This window comes from Microcaecilia unicolor, chromosome 1 (assembly GCF_901765095.1).
Source record: "Microcaecilia unicolor chromosome 1, aMicUni1.1, whole genome shotgun sequence".
Classification (NCBI taxonomy): Eukaryota; Metazoa; Chordata; class Amphibia; order Gymnophiona; family Siphonopidae; genus Microcaecilia; species Microcaecilia unicolor.
In genome coordinates this window covers 193,525,378-193,538,836 of record NC_044031.1, presented here as the reverse complement: position 1 = coordinate 193,538,836, position 13,459 = coordinate 193,525,378, and the positions used below count along the sequence as shown (strand labels likewise).

The 13,459-nt window shown below is 39.9% G+C and overlaps 1 protein-coding gene across 1 annotated transcript in view; it reads left to right on the top strand.

Moving 5' to 3' along the window:
- The window catches only part of CLASP2 (cytoplasmic linker associated protein 2), a 977,269-nt gene that overhangs the window by 678,906 nt on the left and 284,904 nt on the right, over nucleotides 1-13,459 (top strand). Inside the window, 1 exon segment of the mRNA XM_030203481.1 lies at nucleotides 10,933-11,039. Coding sequence (XP_030059341.1) covers nucleotides 10,933-11,039 — 107 coding nt within the window.

The window sequence follows — 13,459 nt, the reverse complement described above, 5'->3', positions numbered from 1 at the left end:
TTGAATAATTTTGTGTCATCAGCAAATTTAATTACCTCGCTAGTTACTCCCATCTCTAAATCATTTATAAATATATTAAAAAGCAGCGGTTCTAGCACAGACCCTTGAGGAACCCCACTAACTACCCTTCTCCATTGTCAATACTGCCCATTTAACCCCACTCTCTGTTTCCTATCCTTCAACCAGTTTTTAATCCACAATAGGACATTTCCTCCTATCCCATGACCCTCCAATTTCCTCTGTAGCCTTTCATGAAGTACCTTGTCAAACGCCTTTTGAAAATCCAGATACACGATATCAACCGGCTCCCCTTTGTCCACACCGGTGCTAACCGGGTGGTAATCACCTGGTTTACATGTGAGACCTCACCGCTAATCAGTGGCTGGTGGTAAGGTCTAAAGGCCAACATGGACGCGTGCCAATTTTGTTTTGCTTCACGTCCATTTTTGGCCAAAAAGAAAGGGCCTTTTTTGTAAGTGTGCTGAAAAATGGACCTGTGTGCGTCCAGTACACGTGTCTACACCAGCGCAGGCCATTTTTCGGCACACCTTAGTAAAAGGACTCCATATTGCTTTTCTGTGGTGTAACCAAAGCAGTTTACATTTATTATGGGGTCCTTTTGCTAATAAAATTGACTTTTATCCATTTTCGGCCTGAGACCTTTACCGCCACCCATTAACTTAGTGGTAAGGTCTCACGCGTTAACTAGGCAGTAAACGTCAGTGTGTATACACTGCTGATTACCGCCTGATTAGCGCTGCATGCCGGAAATTTTCTGGCGCTCGTAATGGACGCACATAAAAAATGAAATATTTATTTATTTGCTGCACTTGTATCCCACATTTTCCCACTCATTTGCAGACTCAATGTGGCTTACAAAATGTTACAACGACATTCACATTATAGATGCAAATAATGTGCATAAGAATATCAAAGCAATCATTTTAACAGAATAATAATTTCAGAATTATTACAAATAAAGGTGCATGGGTATATCATGTAGGATTGGAAGTGGATAAATAGATAAAACATAACATAATGATATCAGGACAAGATATAATATTCAGTAATAATATTCAGTAATGAGGATGTAATTAAAATAAACAAATTAGGAGAGTTCCATAATAGTTGTTTTTGGAGTAATTTAGGAGTCAAATCGTTATGGGGGATCTTTTTTGTACGTCTTTATGAATAAGTAAGTCTTCAGTAATTTTCGGAAGGTTGTCAAGTCGTGTGTTGTTTTTATGTTGATCGGTAATTCATTCCACAGTTGTGTGCAGATGTATGAGAAGCTAGATGTATGTATAGATTTGTATTTAAGTCCTCTGCAGCTGGGATAGTGAAGGTTCAAGCAAGTGCTTGATGAAATTTTGTTGTTTCTCTCTGGTACGTCTATTAGGTCTGACATTTATTTATTTATTTGTAGCATTTATACCCCGCTCGATAGCAGGTTCAGTGCGGCTTACAATAAATGGGAACAATGTGTAACAGAGATAACACAATGTATGAATACATCAATTTACAGAGATAACAAGTTGTAAAGAGAATGAGAAGATGAAGGGATATGGGGGCAGGATAAGGTGTGGTTAGTGGTTTGGATTAGTGATGTGGTTTGGGTACTTAGATTAAGTTGGTTCGTTCGAATAGGCTCGTTTGATGAGGTATGTTTTCCGCAACTTTCGAAAGGGTAGAAGTTCGTTGGTTGTTCTAATGTGTCTTGGTGTGGCGTTCCAGGGTTGACTGCCTATCACGAAAAAGTTGGAAGCGTAATAGGTTTTGTATTTGAGGCCTTTGCAATTAGGAAGGTGAAGATTGAGATATGTTCAGGAGGATTTGGTCCTGTTCCTGTCTGGGAGGTCGATTAGTTTGGTCATGTAGCTTGGAGATTCTCCATGGAGGATCTTGTGGATCAGTGTGTGTATTTTGAAGTTTATTCGCTCTTTGATGGGGAGCCAGTGTAATTTTTTGCGGAGTGGTGTTGCACTTTCAAATCGTGATTTACCAAAAATTAGTCTGGTTGCTGTGTTTTGGGCGGTTTGGAGTTTTTTCAGGACTTGGGCAGTGCAACCAATGAAGATGCTATTGCAGTAATCGGCATGGGTGAATACTATGGATTGTACCAAGTTGCGGAAAGTTTTTTGAGGGAGGAATGGTTTTACTCTTTTCAGTACCCACATCATGTTGAACATCTTTTTTGTTATTGTTTTTGCGTGAGATTCCAGAGTCAGATGGTTGTCCAACGTTACTCCTAGGATTTTTAGATTGTCAGATATCGGGATTGTAACATCAGGAGAGATCAGAGTGGTTGGGAGTAGAGTGGAGTGTTTTGATGATAGGATTAAGCATTGAGTTTTTTCTTTATTCAATTTCATTTTGAAGGCATTGGCCCAGGAAGCTAAAGACTGCCTTTAAATAAATCTGTTTATTGATTGGCAACTCTAGCCACAGCAATCCCACAGCTGCTGTCTGCCTTTTTTTTTTCTTTCAAGTTTTCACTCTTCACAAGGAGCATCCAAAGGTTTTTAGCTTTTTGAAGTAGGGTTTATTTTATTTTGTTTTGTTACTCAGTATTGCTGCCAGTACTGAGTAACAAAACAGGTGTCCTTTTCCCTTATTTCCAGCTAGTAGCCTAGTTGTAATGTTTTCCCCCTATCCACTTCATCTGTATTTGGGGAAAGGTGTAGTTCTGAGAAGCCTAGCAGAAATATATTGTTATTCCAATAAAAATACACCATCTACAGTATGTTTGACCTTTAAAAGGGCTCCTATATATAGTGTGTGGAATACTTCGCAATATACAGATTTCTTTTGCTTTTCTGCTGGGTTTTTGTTGGTTGTTTTGTGTTTACCAAATATGCTGAGTTATTCCTCTATAATCTAACAGATAACCTGTGCTTAATTTTGCTGTAATTTTCAAATTGTATGCTTTGTAAACTTGATTTATCAAGCCAAAGAAAAATGACATGGATACTAAAGTTTTTAGTAAATAATTGAGTAAATTCAGTTTCACATTATTTCTGTTTTGTTTAGTGCAAACAGCATATTTGATTACAGCTTTCTTTGTTCCTTGCTAACATAGTGGCAAAAATCTATGTGCTTGGTGACCACTGTCAGCCATAATAACTTTTGTAGCTACTTGCTCTACTTTCATAGATCATTGCCTGCAAACTTTGAGGTTGCATGGCAGACATCGACGACTGAGGGCATCTATGAAATTAATTTAGGCAAGTGTTTTTATCAGAAATTAGTCACCAAGGCTCAGAGGGGTTTGAGCCACTCTGTTAAGAAGTGTTTTGAGTATTATTGCAAACTTTCGGCTGGGGCATGATTTAGATTTTGTCAATTAGATTTTCATATAGAAAATGGCGTTTGTCCCATCTTTCTTCTATTCCCCCTCCCCCTTTGACAAGATTCAAACCCTAACATGATGCTGCTTCTGTCTGCCTAAAGATTACATTGTTGTTCAACTGTGCTGAAGCTCTGCTCCTTTCTATGGTAATAGACAGGGTTTATATGGTCCTGTAATTGCAGCCTCCAGACATCACTCTCGGTCCACTGGTGCACTCTACACCCCAGATGTTTATGGGGCTTCAGGTGAACAATGAGGATACTTCTACACTAAATGTCTGTGTAGTAATCATCCAATTTCCACAATTGTTTTCAAATTAATTTAAGATTTATACATTGTGTTTGTTCATAAGTTATATTTGTCATGCCTTTATAATATATATTTTTGCTGTCATACATCTGTATAGCATAGGCTGTGGATCAGGGAGGGCCACGGGCCATGGCCCTACCAATTTTTTTTTCTGCCTAACAGCATCAGCAATTAGGAAAATGGGAGGGACAGGTACAGACTTGGTTTGCTTGGCCCTCCCAGCCAAAAAGATGTTCCACTGTCCTTGCTATATAAATTTAATAGAGCTTATTTTACCTAAAGTTCATGCATTGTTTTTTTTCTTTTAGCAACTGTTTGAATTTTGTTCTCAAGCTCATTGTACGTTTGTAGAAATTGTTTTTCTTTTTGTGCATGCTACTAAAACAAATACATTTTATTTTACATTTTATGTATTTTGCCTTCATGCATGTATGCATTCTTTCGAGTTAGAAAGAATTGATGGTAGTTGCAGCATGATAAGTATGATGTTCCTTTTCCAAGAACAACATAACATAACAAAATGTCTTGCATACTGCTAATACCTTATAGTTGTAAGCGGTTAATAAAACAAGCTGGAGCAAACTCCAGGAATAACATATAACCAGAATACATTCAAAATGATGAATAATACAATATAAACAGAAAATTTGAAATTCTACTTAGCCATTTCAGAAGTCTCAGGTTGCTAATACAAAATTTTGAAATAATAGTTTTAAAATTTTTTTTCTAAGATCTAATTAACATGATTTCTGAAAGGTAAGAGAAATCTTTCCAAAATCGTGTCATTTGAAAACCCAGAGAATTCTCAACCTGTTTAAAAAATGTTTTGCCCCTTAAAGAAGGAAAGCAAAACAAACTAAAATTATTAGTAATATGATTTCCTGCTTATTTCCGATCTGACGAAGAAGGGCAACCTTCGAAAGCTAATCAAGAAATGTATTAAGTTATGTCCAATAAAAAAGGTATCATCTTATTTTCGTTTCCATGTTTTATTTTGTTTGATTTCTATTGACTACCTGGGTGAAAAAGTGAATGTGGTCATAGAAGTACAAGGGTGCTGAGCCTTGTAACAGTTTGAAAATGAAACAAGTCAGTTTGAACTGAATCCTGGCGCTCTGCAGATACTTGAAACTGTGAGACTTAACCAACTTCCTGCACTGTGTGACTCAAGTATCTGTAGAACCCAATCGCCATGCAGGGGGAGAGAAGGAGTTTGAGGTAGTACTGTGAGTAATGGCTGGAGAAGGAGCACGAGAGAAACTGGGTGAAGGTGGGGAGGGGACATGAGAGAGGCTTCATGAAATCTGGGAAGGGGGCATGAGAGAGGCAGGAAAAGCTGGAGAGAGGTCACAAGATAGGCTGGGGAGGGGGCATGAGAGGCTGGTGAAGGCTGGGGAGGTGAGCACAAGAAAGGCTGAGTGAAGGCTGGGGAGGGGGCATGAGAAGAAGGATGAAAGGGAGGGAGCATGAGAGAGACTGGGTGAAGGCTGGGGAAGGGGAGCATGAGAGAGACTGAGTAAAGGCTGGAGAAAGGGGCACGAGCATGGGCGTAGACTGGGGGGGCAAGAACGACGACGATGTGAGACTGGCGCCGCCGCACCAGTAGTTAAAAAAAAAAAACAAGCAGGCACACGCTCCTCTCCGTCCGCTTGGCTTCCCTGCCCTCTCTGCGTCCCGCATTCCTCTGACGTCATTTCCTTTCGGGCGGGACGCAGAGAGAGAGGGCAGGGAAGCCAAGCGGACGGAGAGGAGCGTGTCCGTCTACCCCCTTCTCTTCCTCCCTCCCTCCGGCGCAGGCAGCAAGCATGCTTCTTCAGTTTTTCTGTGTTCCTGGCAGCGGTAGCGATGTACACGCTGCCTTCAGCTCTGCCCCGAAGCCTTCTCTTCAAGTTCCTGTTCCCGCATAGGTGGGAACAGGAACTTGACGAGAAGGCTTCCAGGGCAGACTGAAGGCAGCGTGAACATCGCTACCACTGCCAGGAACACAGAAAAGCTGAAGAAGACTGTTGCCTGCGTCGGAGGGAGGAAGAGAGGGGGTAAACAGAGTCACGATCTTGGACCTCGCGGGGGGGGGGGCAGCAGAAGGAAGATGGATGGGACTGGGAGGGGTGGGGAGCAGAGGGAAGGACCAAGAGATGGATGGGACTGGGAGGGTTGGGAGCAGAGGGAAGGACCAAGAGATGGATTGGACTGAGAGAGGAGGGGAGCAGAGGGAAGGAGCAGGAGATGGATGGGACTGGGAGAGGAGGGGAGCAGACGGAAGGAGCAAGAGATGGATGAGACTGGGAGGGGTGGTGAGCAGAGGGAAGGAGCAGGAGATGGATGGGACTCGGAGAGGAGGGGAGCAGAGGGAAGGAGCAGGAGATGGATGGGACTGGGAGAGGAGGGGAGCAGAGGGAAGGAGCAGGAGATGGTTGGGACTGGTAGGGATGGGGAGCAGAGGGAAGGACCAGGAGATGGATTGGACTGGGAGAGAAGGGGAGCAGAGGTAAGGAGCAGGAGATGGATGGGACTGGGAGGGGTGGGGAGCAGAGGGAAGGAGCAAGAGATGGATGGGACTGGGAGGGTTGGGAGCAGAGGGAAGGACCAGGAGATGGATTGGACTGGGAGAGGAGGTGAGCAGAGGGAAGGAGCAGGAGATGGATGGGACTGGGAGAGGAGGGGAGCAGAGGGAAGGAGCAGCAGATGGATGGGACTGGGAGGGTGGGGAGCAGAGGGAAGCCTACTGGAAAGAAGACACTGCATAAAACAAGACACTGGGACCAAAGCGAATAGAAAAACTAAATGATCAGACAACAAAGGTAGAAAAAAGTATTTTATTCAGAATTTATTAATTGAAATATGTCAGCTTTTTGAAATGTGCATCTGTGATATTTTGCCTGTAAATTTCAATTCCTTCCTCCATATTAGCATATTTATTTGCATATGTATATATGCTAATGAATATGCTCCGCCCATCCTTTGCCCCCCCCCCCCCCCAAATGAAACAGACAAACTACGCCTAAGGGCACAAGAGAGATTGGGTGAAGGCTGAGGGGCAGGGAGAGGAATGAGAGAGACTAGACTGGGTGAAGGCTTTGGGGGTGGCATTGGTATGAGGGAAACAGACAGACTGGGTGAAGGCTGGGAGAAGTGGTATGAGAGAGAAGTTGATGAGGACCCAGCCTATGGTGATAGGTGAAACAGAGAGGCAATTGCCTCTTTGCGTCACCTATCTAGACAAGAGGGTGCTGTCATATAGCTGGCACATGTTTTGGGAAGGGAGACTCTTGACTTGTGCATTGATTAGCAGAAGCACCTTAAGGAACTTATTTACTAAAGTTTCATTGCCCACAGGTACAAAATAGCGGGGGGGGGGGGGGGGGGGTAAAACCTTAAGTCTATTTCTAAAAGAGCTACTGATAATGTGGGAGGGGATTCCACCCCCCCCCCCCCCCCCCCCCAAAAAAAAAAAAAAAACCTCACTGGAGACAATGTTGGAAGGGTGGGGAAGGAGACGCGATAAAAGTCTTAGATGCTAGCTCCTAAGTTTCTGGGCTGGCTCCTAGTTTTAATGAAAAATTGTCAAGGTCTGCTTTAAACCAATACAAGACCTTTCCTGCAATTTCTGCATTTTTCATGATCTGGATCAAGATGTCATGATCCACCAGGTCAAAGGCAGAGAAAAGATCAGATTGGAGAACCAAGCTTCTCCTCCCTTCACTAAGTAATAGTCTAATATGATGAAGTAATGAGCCTATTACTGTTTCTGTACTAAGTGTTGGTCTAAAACCCAACAGGAAGTGATGTAAAATATGATTGTCCAAATACTGCCCTAAATGTAACAAGACCCTCCATCAGTTACAAAAATGGAATTGATGCTATTGGTCTTAATTTGATAGGTTTTTTTCCTGATTTTTCAGTATACGAGTAATCACAATTCCACTGAGATTAGTAGGAAACATACCCAGGGAAAGATGAGAGTGAATCCAGAGATATAACTGCTTAAGAAAATCTAAAGATAAAAATGTAATATATATGGAGGGAAAGAATCCAATATACAATAGGAGCTAACATTTTTTTAAACAGGGATTAAAATCATTCCATTGAACAAGATAAACATCTCCAATGCCTGTCTCCTTTTTTATTGATGCACATTTCAGGTCCTAAGTAGTTCCTGGAAATGTAGATATTATAGAGCTGATCTTGTTCTGAAAGTTGAAAGAATTTACGATTTGAAACAACTGCTTTACATCTGTGTTCCAATCAAGCTGGAATAATCATTTTTTCCTGCTGGTCTTTAAGGCCTGCTTATACTTATGAGTTTCTGCTCTCCAGTTTCATTTGTTAAGGGTAGTTTTGTCCTTCTGTCATTTTCGCTCCAGTTTTCTACAATGACTCTTTTAAGTAAGTCAGCAGTGAACCATTTACAACTTGAACGTAAATATTTAGATTTTGTGCAGTAGGGGTCCAGTTTATCCAGAATCTCCGTGCTGATTATTCTCCCAATTTTCCTCAAATTTGTGAGGATCAATATTGAGCCTCAAAATTCAGCAGGATCAGTCTTCCCTCTTGAAGTACACTGAATACACTGTTTCTCTTTATTCCCTACAAACTGTCTCCAGTTTATAGTGAATGCACACAAAAAATAATCAGGCCTAAAGTGTTCTAGCAGGAGATATCTGAGAACTTATCTGTAATTGCAATATTATGCAAAAGAAAATCACTGGTACTAAAACAAATTAGTCCAACTGTTGACCCTCTTGGTATGAGTAGCCTGAGATGGTGGAAATTGATAATTGAGACTACAGAGAAATGAAAATAGTTCCATAATTTTAAGATTGGAAAGATCTTCCAAATGAAAATTAGTATCGCTTAAAATTAGATTATTCTGAGAAAGTAGAATTTTTAAGAATAAATTCATAAAAATGGTCCTTTGCTTGTGACCATTTAGTTGAAGGACAATAAAAAAACAATACATCTGAGAGAACCTGAAGAGTAGTATCAAATGACAAGCAGATACCTTTAGCTTTTAAAAGATTCTAATAGGCTAACTAAAAAATAGTCTTATAAACCAAAGCAATACCACCACTCATTTTCTTATCTTTAGAAAGCCTAAGTGTCTTTTAGCCCCGAGGATAGAGATCACTGTCTTGAGGATCATCGTGAGAAACCAGCCAGGTCTCAGTTACAAAGAGACAGCTCAGCTAGTGTTGTTCTAACCAATCCCAGACCAGTGAAATCTTATCAATAATCAAGTAATTGGTACCTGTGAGGTGTGGTAATTATTATAATGTGAAAGTGGTCTTAAATTTGATTTAATCTAGCCCTTCTAAGCTGTTTTTCTCATGAGCTCTAAAAGAAGATGACCATGTGCTATTTGAAATAACTTCTGTGGAATATGGTAAAACATCAGCACAATCTAGTATGAATCTGTGCTGCAAGGGGACTGAAGTATCTAATTCCAAATAGCGCAACAATTGCAAAATCCACTGGTAGAAAACCAGAAGATCAAAACCTGACTGTAAAAAACACTACACCCCTCAAACAAAATTATAATAACCAATAGTAATTGAACCCATTCCATTGCTATAATATCACAACATAGTATATAAAAAGCAACCCCTAATTTAAAATTAAGATTAAAATTATAAATCTAAATTCTTAAAAAGATTCATTCTAGTTGAATCCAAAGTTGTGCATAAAGCACCACAGAGGATAGTAATGATAGTTTTCAGTATATCGTATTTTTGAAAACACAACTTTGTTTTGAAAATACCCATACAGTGTGCAGGTAAAGGTACACTTGCTGTATGATAGCATGCCTACTTTTATCCATGACAAAAAGGGGCGTTTTGATTTTGAAATCCTGATGAGTACTTTATCCTATGTTCTTTATTTCTACATAGTTTATAAAATACACACATTCCCCTCCTGCAACTGAATTTTCAAAGGGAAATTCCACAGGGGGTTTCTTATAGAAAATGAAATTGCTGCAAGCAAGAAGTACCCACAGGCCTGCAAGCTCCCCATGCAGACACAAAATAACTTCTCGGTTTTCTACTGCATTTTCCTAGAACCTACCTAACCCCCTCTGTTTACAAAGCCGTGTTGGCAGCTGCCGGTGTGGTAGTGCCAACACAGCCCATTGTCTTTGAATGGGTTGTGCTGGCATTGTAGGGTGGCTTTGTAAACAGAGGTGGTACATATGTAATTACCAGTTTCTTTCAGCGCATGAGCTAAGATGTGTTACTAAAATTTTACTGGGAATGCAGTGTAGTGTTGAAATTGACCCTTAATGTTTGTGCAAAGTATTTTTGGAACAAGAGACAATCCAAAGAAGGAAAAGAGGAGGTCACAATCCTACGGATATGCAACAGCAAAACCAGAGAAGTGAAGCAAAAAGGATTCCAAGAAGCTACTGTGCATATAAGCTTTGGAGAAACATTTGGCACCCACAACTAGTTATATAAAATATGTATTAAAAAAAATATCAAAGTTTGTAACCCATGGAGTGCAGAACCACGGTGTAAGCTGGGTGATAGATAATGTTCACACTGCTCTGAGAAAGCGCGGTAAACTTGACCTGCTCTAAATCTCTGCATTATAGCCCGGTGCGCTATAGCTGCTAACAGGCACCTAATTCTGTATGACAGTTCTTCTTAAGAATCGCATCCAGCTATTACACCGGTCGCTTGAGCGTAGCAGTAAAGATCAGCAGCATGGAGTGCTTATATAGTGGGCTTTTATGGAAGGCGGGGATATAGGTACGGGGCTATCAGAGACAAGGCCCTTTGCCCTTGCACTGTATTGTTTTGATTTGCATTGAAGAGTTTGCTGCAGATTCTTTATGTACTGCAAAATGTTCACTTCTATGTTCACTTTGTAAAATTAATAAACAGATTTAAATATATAAAAAATATATATATAATTCAAAAAAGAAAGAATAATGACCAACAAATCCAGATTTTAGTAACCAGACACTATTTTATAAATAAAATTGGCAGTAAGTCAAAAGGTTGGATCCAAATTCAGATGGCCTGCAAGAATACATCACACAAACATAAAACCCACATTTCTGAGCTGGACTGATTGTCTTTGGTTTTATGTGGCTGTGCTATACATTGCATGCCTTTGCATCATTACTAGACCCAAAGTATTATTCCCAAAGAAATCAGTATCCTGATGTAAGCAAATAAATTATATGTGTTCTCCTGAGCAACACTGTTGGTACTTGCTGCTTTGTTTGCATTTTATAATAGTAACCTTTTGGTGGTGACTTCTTGTTTTGGTAGGTTCGGGATATGGAATCAGTCAGCAGAGCAGGCTGTCATCCTCAGTTAGTGCTATGCGAGTTCTCAACACTGGGTCTGATGTGGAAGAAGCAGTGGCAGATGCTCTGGTATGTTTTCCTATTTAATCCTATATAGCACTTCTGTTACAAATTGTGTAGTTGTTATATGGTGGTATTTTGGCCAGTAAGGGCCCCTTTTACCAAACTGTGGCAAAAGGGGGCCCGACACTGGCGCAGCTGATAAAAGGGAAGGTCTCAGTTGCCTGCAGGAAATGGTCAGGAGGCAAATAAAGCTCTTGCCGCAAGGCCACATTGGGGGTGGGGGGAGCCCATTGAGGTGGTGGTATGGGCACCTGCTCTAACCCAGCAGTAACCTGGGAGCACATGGCACTGCCTGAGTACCACCAGCTGGAAATGACGGCGCGGTAGAGGTGGGAAGTACTGCCAGGCTGCTGCAGTAGCCTGGCGGTACTTCTGTTATAGTGAGCAGTAAACCCACATTGGGCTTACCACCGCTTAGTAAAAGGAGCCCTAAATGTATTTAAAAATGTGCTTTTACCATATGCTGAAGTGTAATATATAAAATATTTATTGTTTTTGACATTCATTGAAGAATTATTATAGATCTTTTTTTTTTTTTTTTTTTTAATGTGCTAGTAATATGTGACCGTCTCTGGGAAAAGGTGATAGAAAACGTTGAGAATGGCTAATTTTTCATGTCTTGGATCCCTAAGCAGTTTGAAAAAGTTAGATGTTTGAAGTTTTGTAACTTTTTTTTTTTCATTTTTTCACATAAAAGAATGATGTTTGGACTGTTGTATTAAAATTGTTTGCTGTAACTGAATTTATAAAAATCTTTTTTTGTTTGTTTCTGATGACTTTACACACCTCCTAGAGATGGTCACATATCTAAATTTTGAAATGATTTAATAAGGCTATTATCAAACCTTAGGTTCCCAAAGAAAATACAAACTGTTGCATTTTGCTGCCTTCATTTTTGGGGAACACGGTGGTAAAACTTAATGTTGCTAAAGCAGAATGATTAAACCATAGCATCTTTACCTGTACTGCCTGGTGGACAGACAGGGAATATGCAGGTCACCACAATCTTAAAAAAATCATAATTAGCAGTGGCCAATCAGTCTGAAGATGACTTAAATCTGCTGGTTTTTGTCACTGGGAGGGAGAGAGATAAGGGGTGAGGCTGCAGTTGGAAGTGCTTATGTTGTGCCTAATGTGTATGACACCTAAATGAAGGCTTTTATATTTATGTATCTACAGTATATAGATGTGTGTGTATATATATATATATAAATATATATATATATATGTATAAAGAGAGAGAGAGATGGATGTGTTATGTACTGTTTAGTATATAGTAGGTGTTTATTTTATTTGTGGTAAATTAGTCTAAAATTTGTGATTCTTGTTCATGAAGCTGCTTCTAGTGATCCTAGCTTTCTATTGTATTTTCCACTGCCCACAAATAGCTCAAGCACATCATGAGTCATAGTTTACTGATTTTTCTTTTTGTTCTAATCGTGCTGATAGTAATAATAAAAATAAGTCAAGCCGTATGGACTTGAGAGAATTTGCTAGCCTTCCTTTTTCTTTCGTGCAATATGCCATTTAAAATACACAAACCAAAAAGGAAATAGATTGACTAGAGAGAGTTTTTCTTCTGTCTTTACCTCAGTTCCCACTCAACCCCAAGCATTCTCCTGCTAACATACTCAAAGAAGAGAATGCTTGCTTTTTTTTTTTTTTTTTTTTTTAATCACAGGGTGATCAGGTTTTCTCTCCAGCAGTCCTCGCTGAAGGATTTGTGTGTTTGTTGGATGATTTAATCTGATTTGTTTTCAAAATGATCTGGATTAATACAGGATGACTTGACCTTCAATTAGAAAACACAGGCATAAACTAAATTCTTCTTCGCAGTAGAGTATTCTTTTGTATGGGGGGAGGGGGGGCGGTTTCCCCATGAATAAAAATTTACTTTGAGGGTTTAACTGTACAAGATGAATGCCAGATGAGAGAAGAAAAATTAAGGAGGTAAGTGAAGTTTTAAGCTGGTGAGTTAAAGGGGTAGATGGCATGTTACTTTGCTTCAGAACCACTGTCATAGTGAATAAGTATTTCCTTTGCACAATACTCAGTAACCATTATTCACTCTTTTCACTTTCTCTCTCAAATAATTTACTGCTCTCAGCTCTTAGGAGACATACGGACTAAGGTATAGATATCACAGTTTTTTTTTCTCTCTTAATAAACTTATTTACCAGTTAACCAGTTTTTGGTTCAAGAAGGAATGGGGAGCCAGGGGTAGTGATATGGAAGCATTAATTTTATCATGTTGAAACTTCATTATCTTGATGATTTCAATTCAGGTTGTCTTTTGAAATCCCAGTATGTAACTTTATAGCACTATCTATATAGGTAGTGGGAATGTAAAGTCATTCTTTGTATACTCAGGTTGGTAATGCTTAAATGGGGTTAAAATTAGGACTATTAATTACTCTATGATCAAG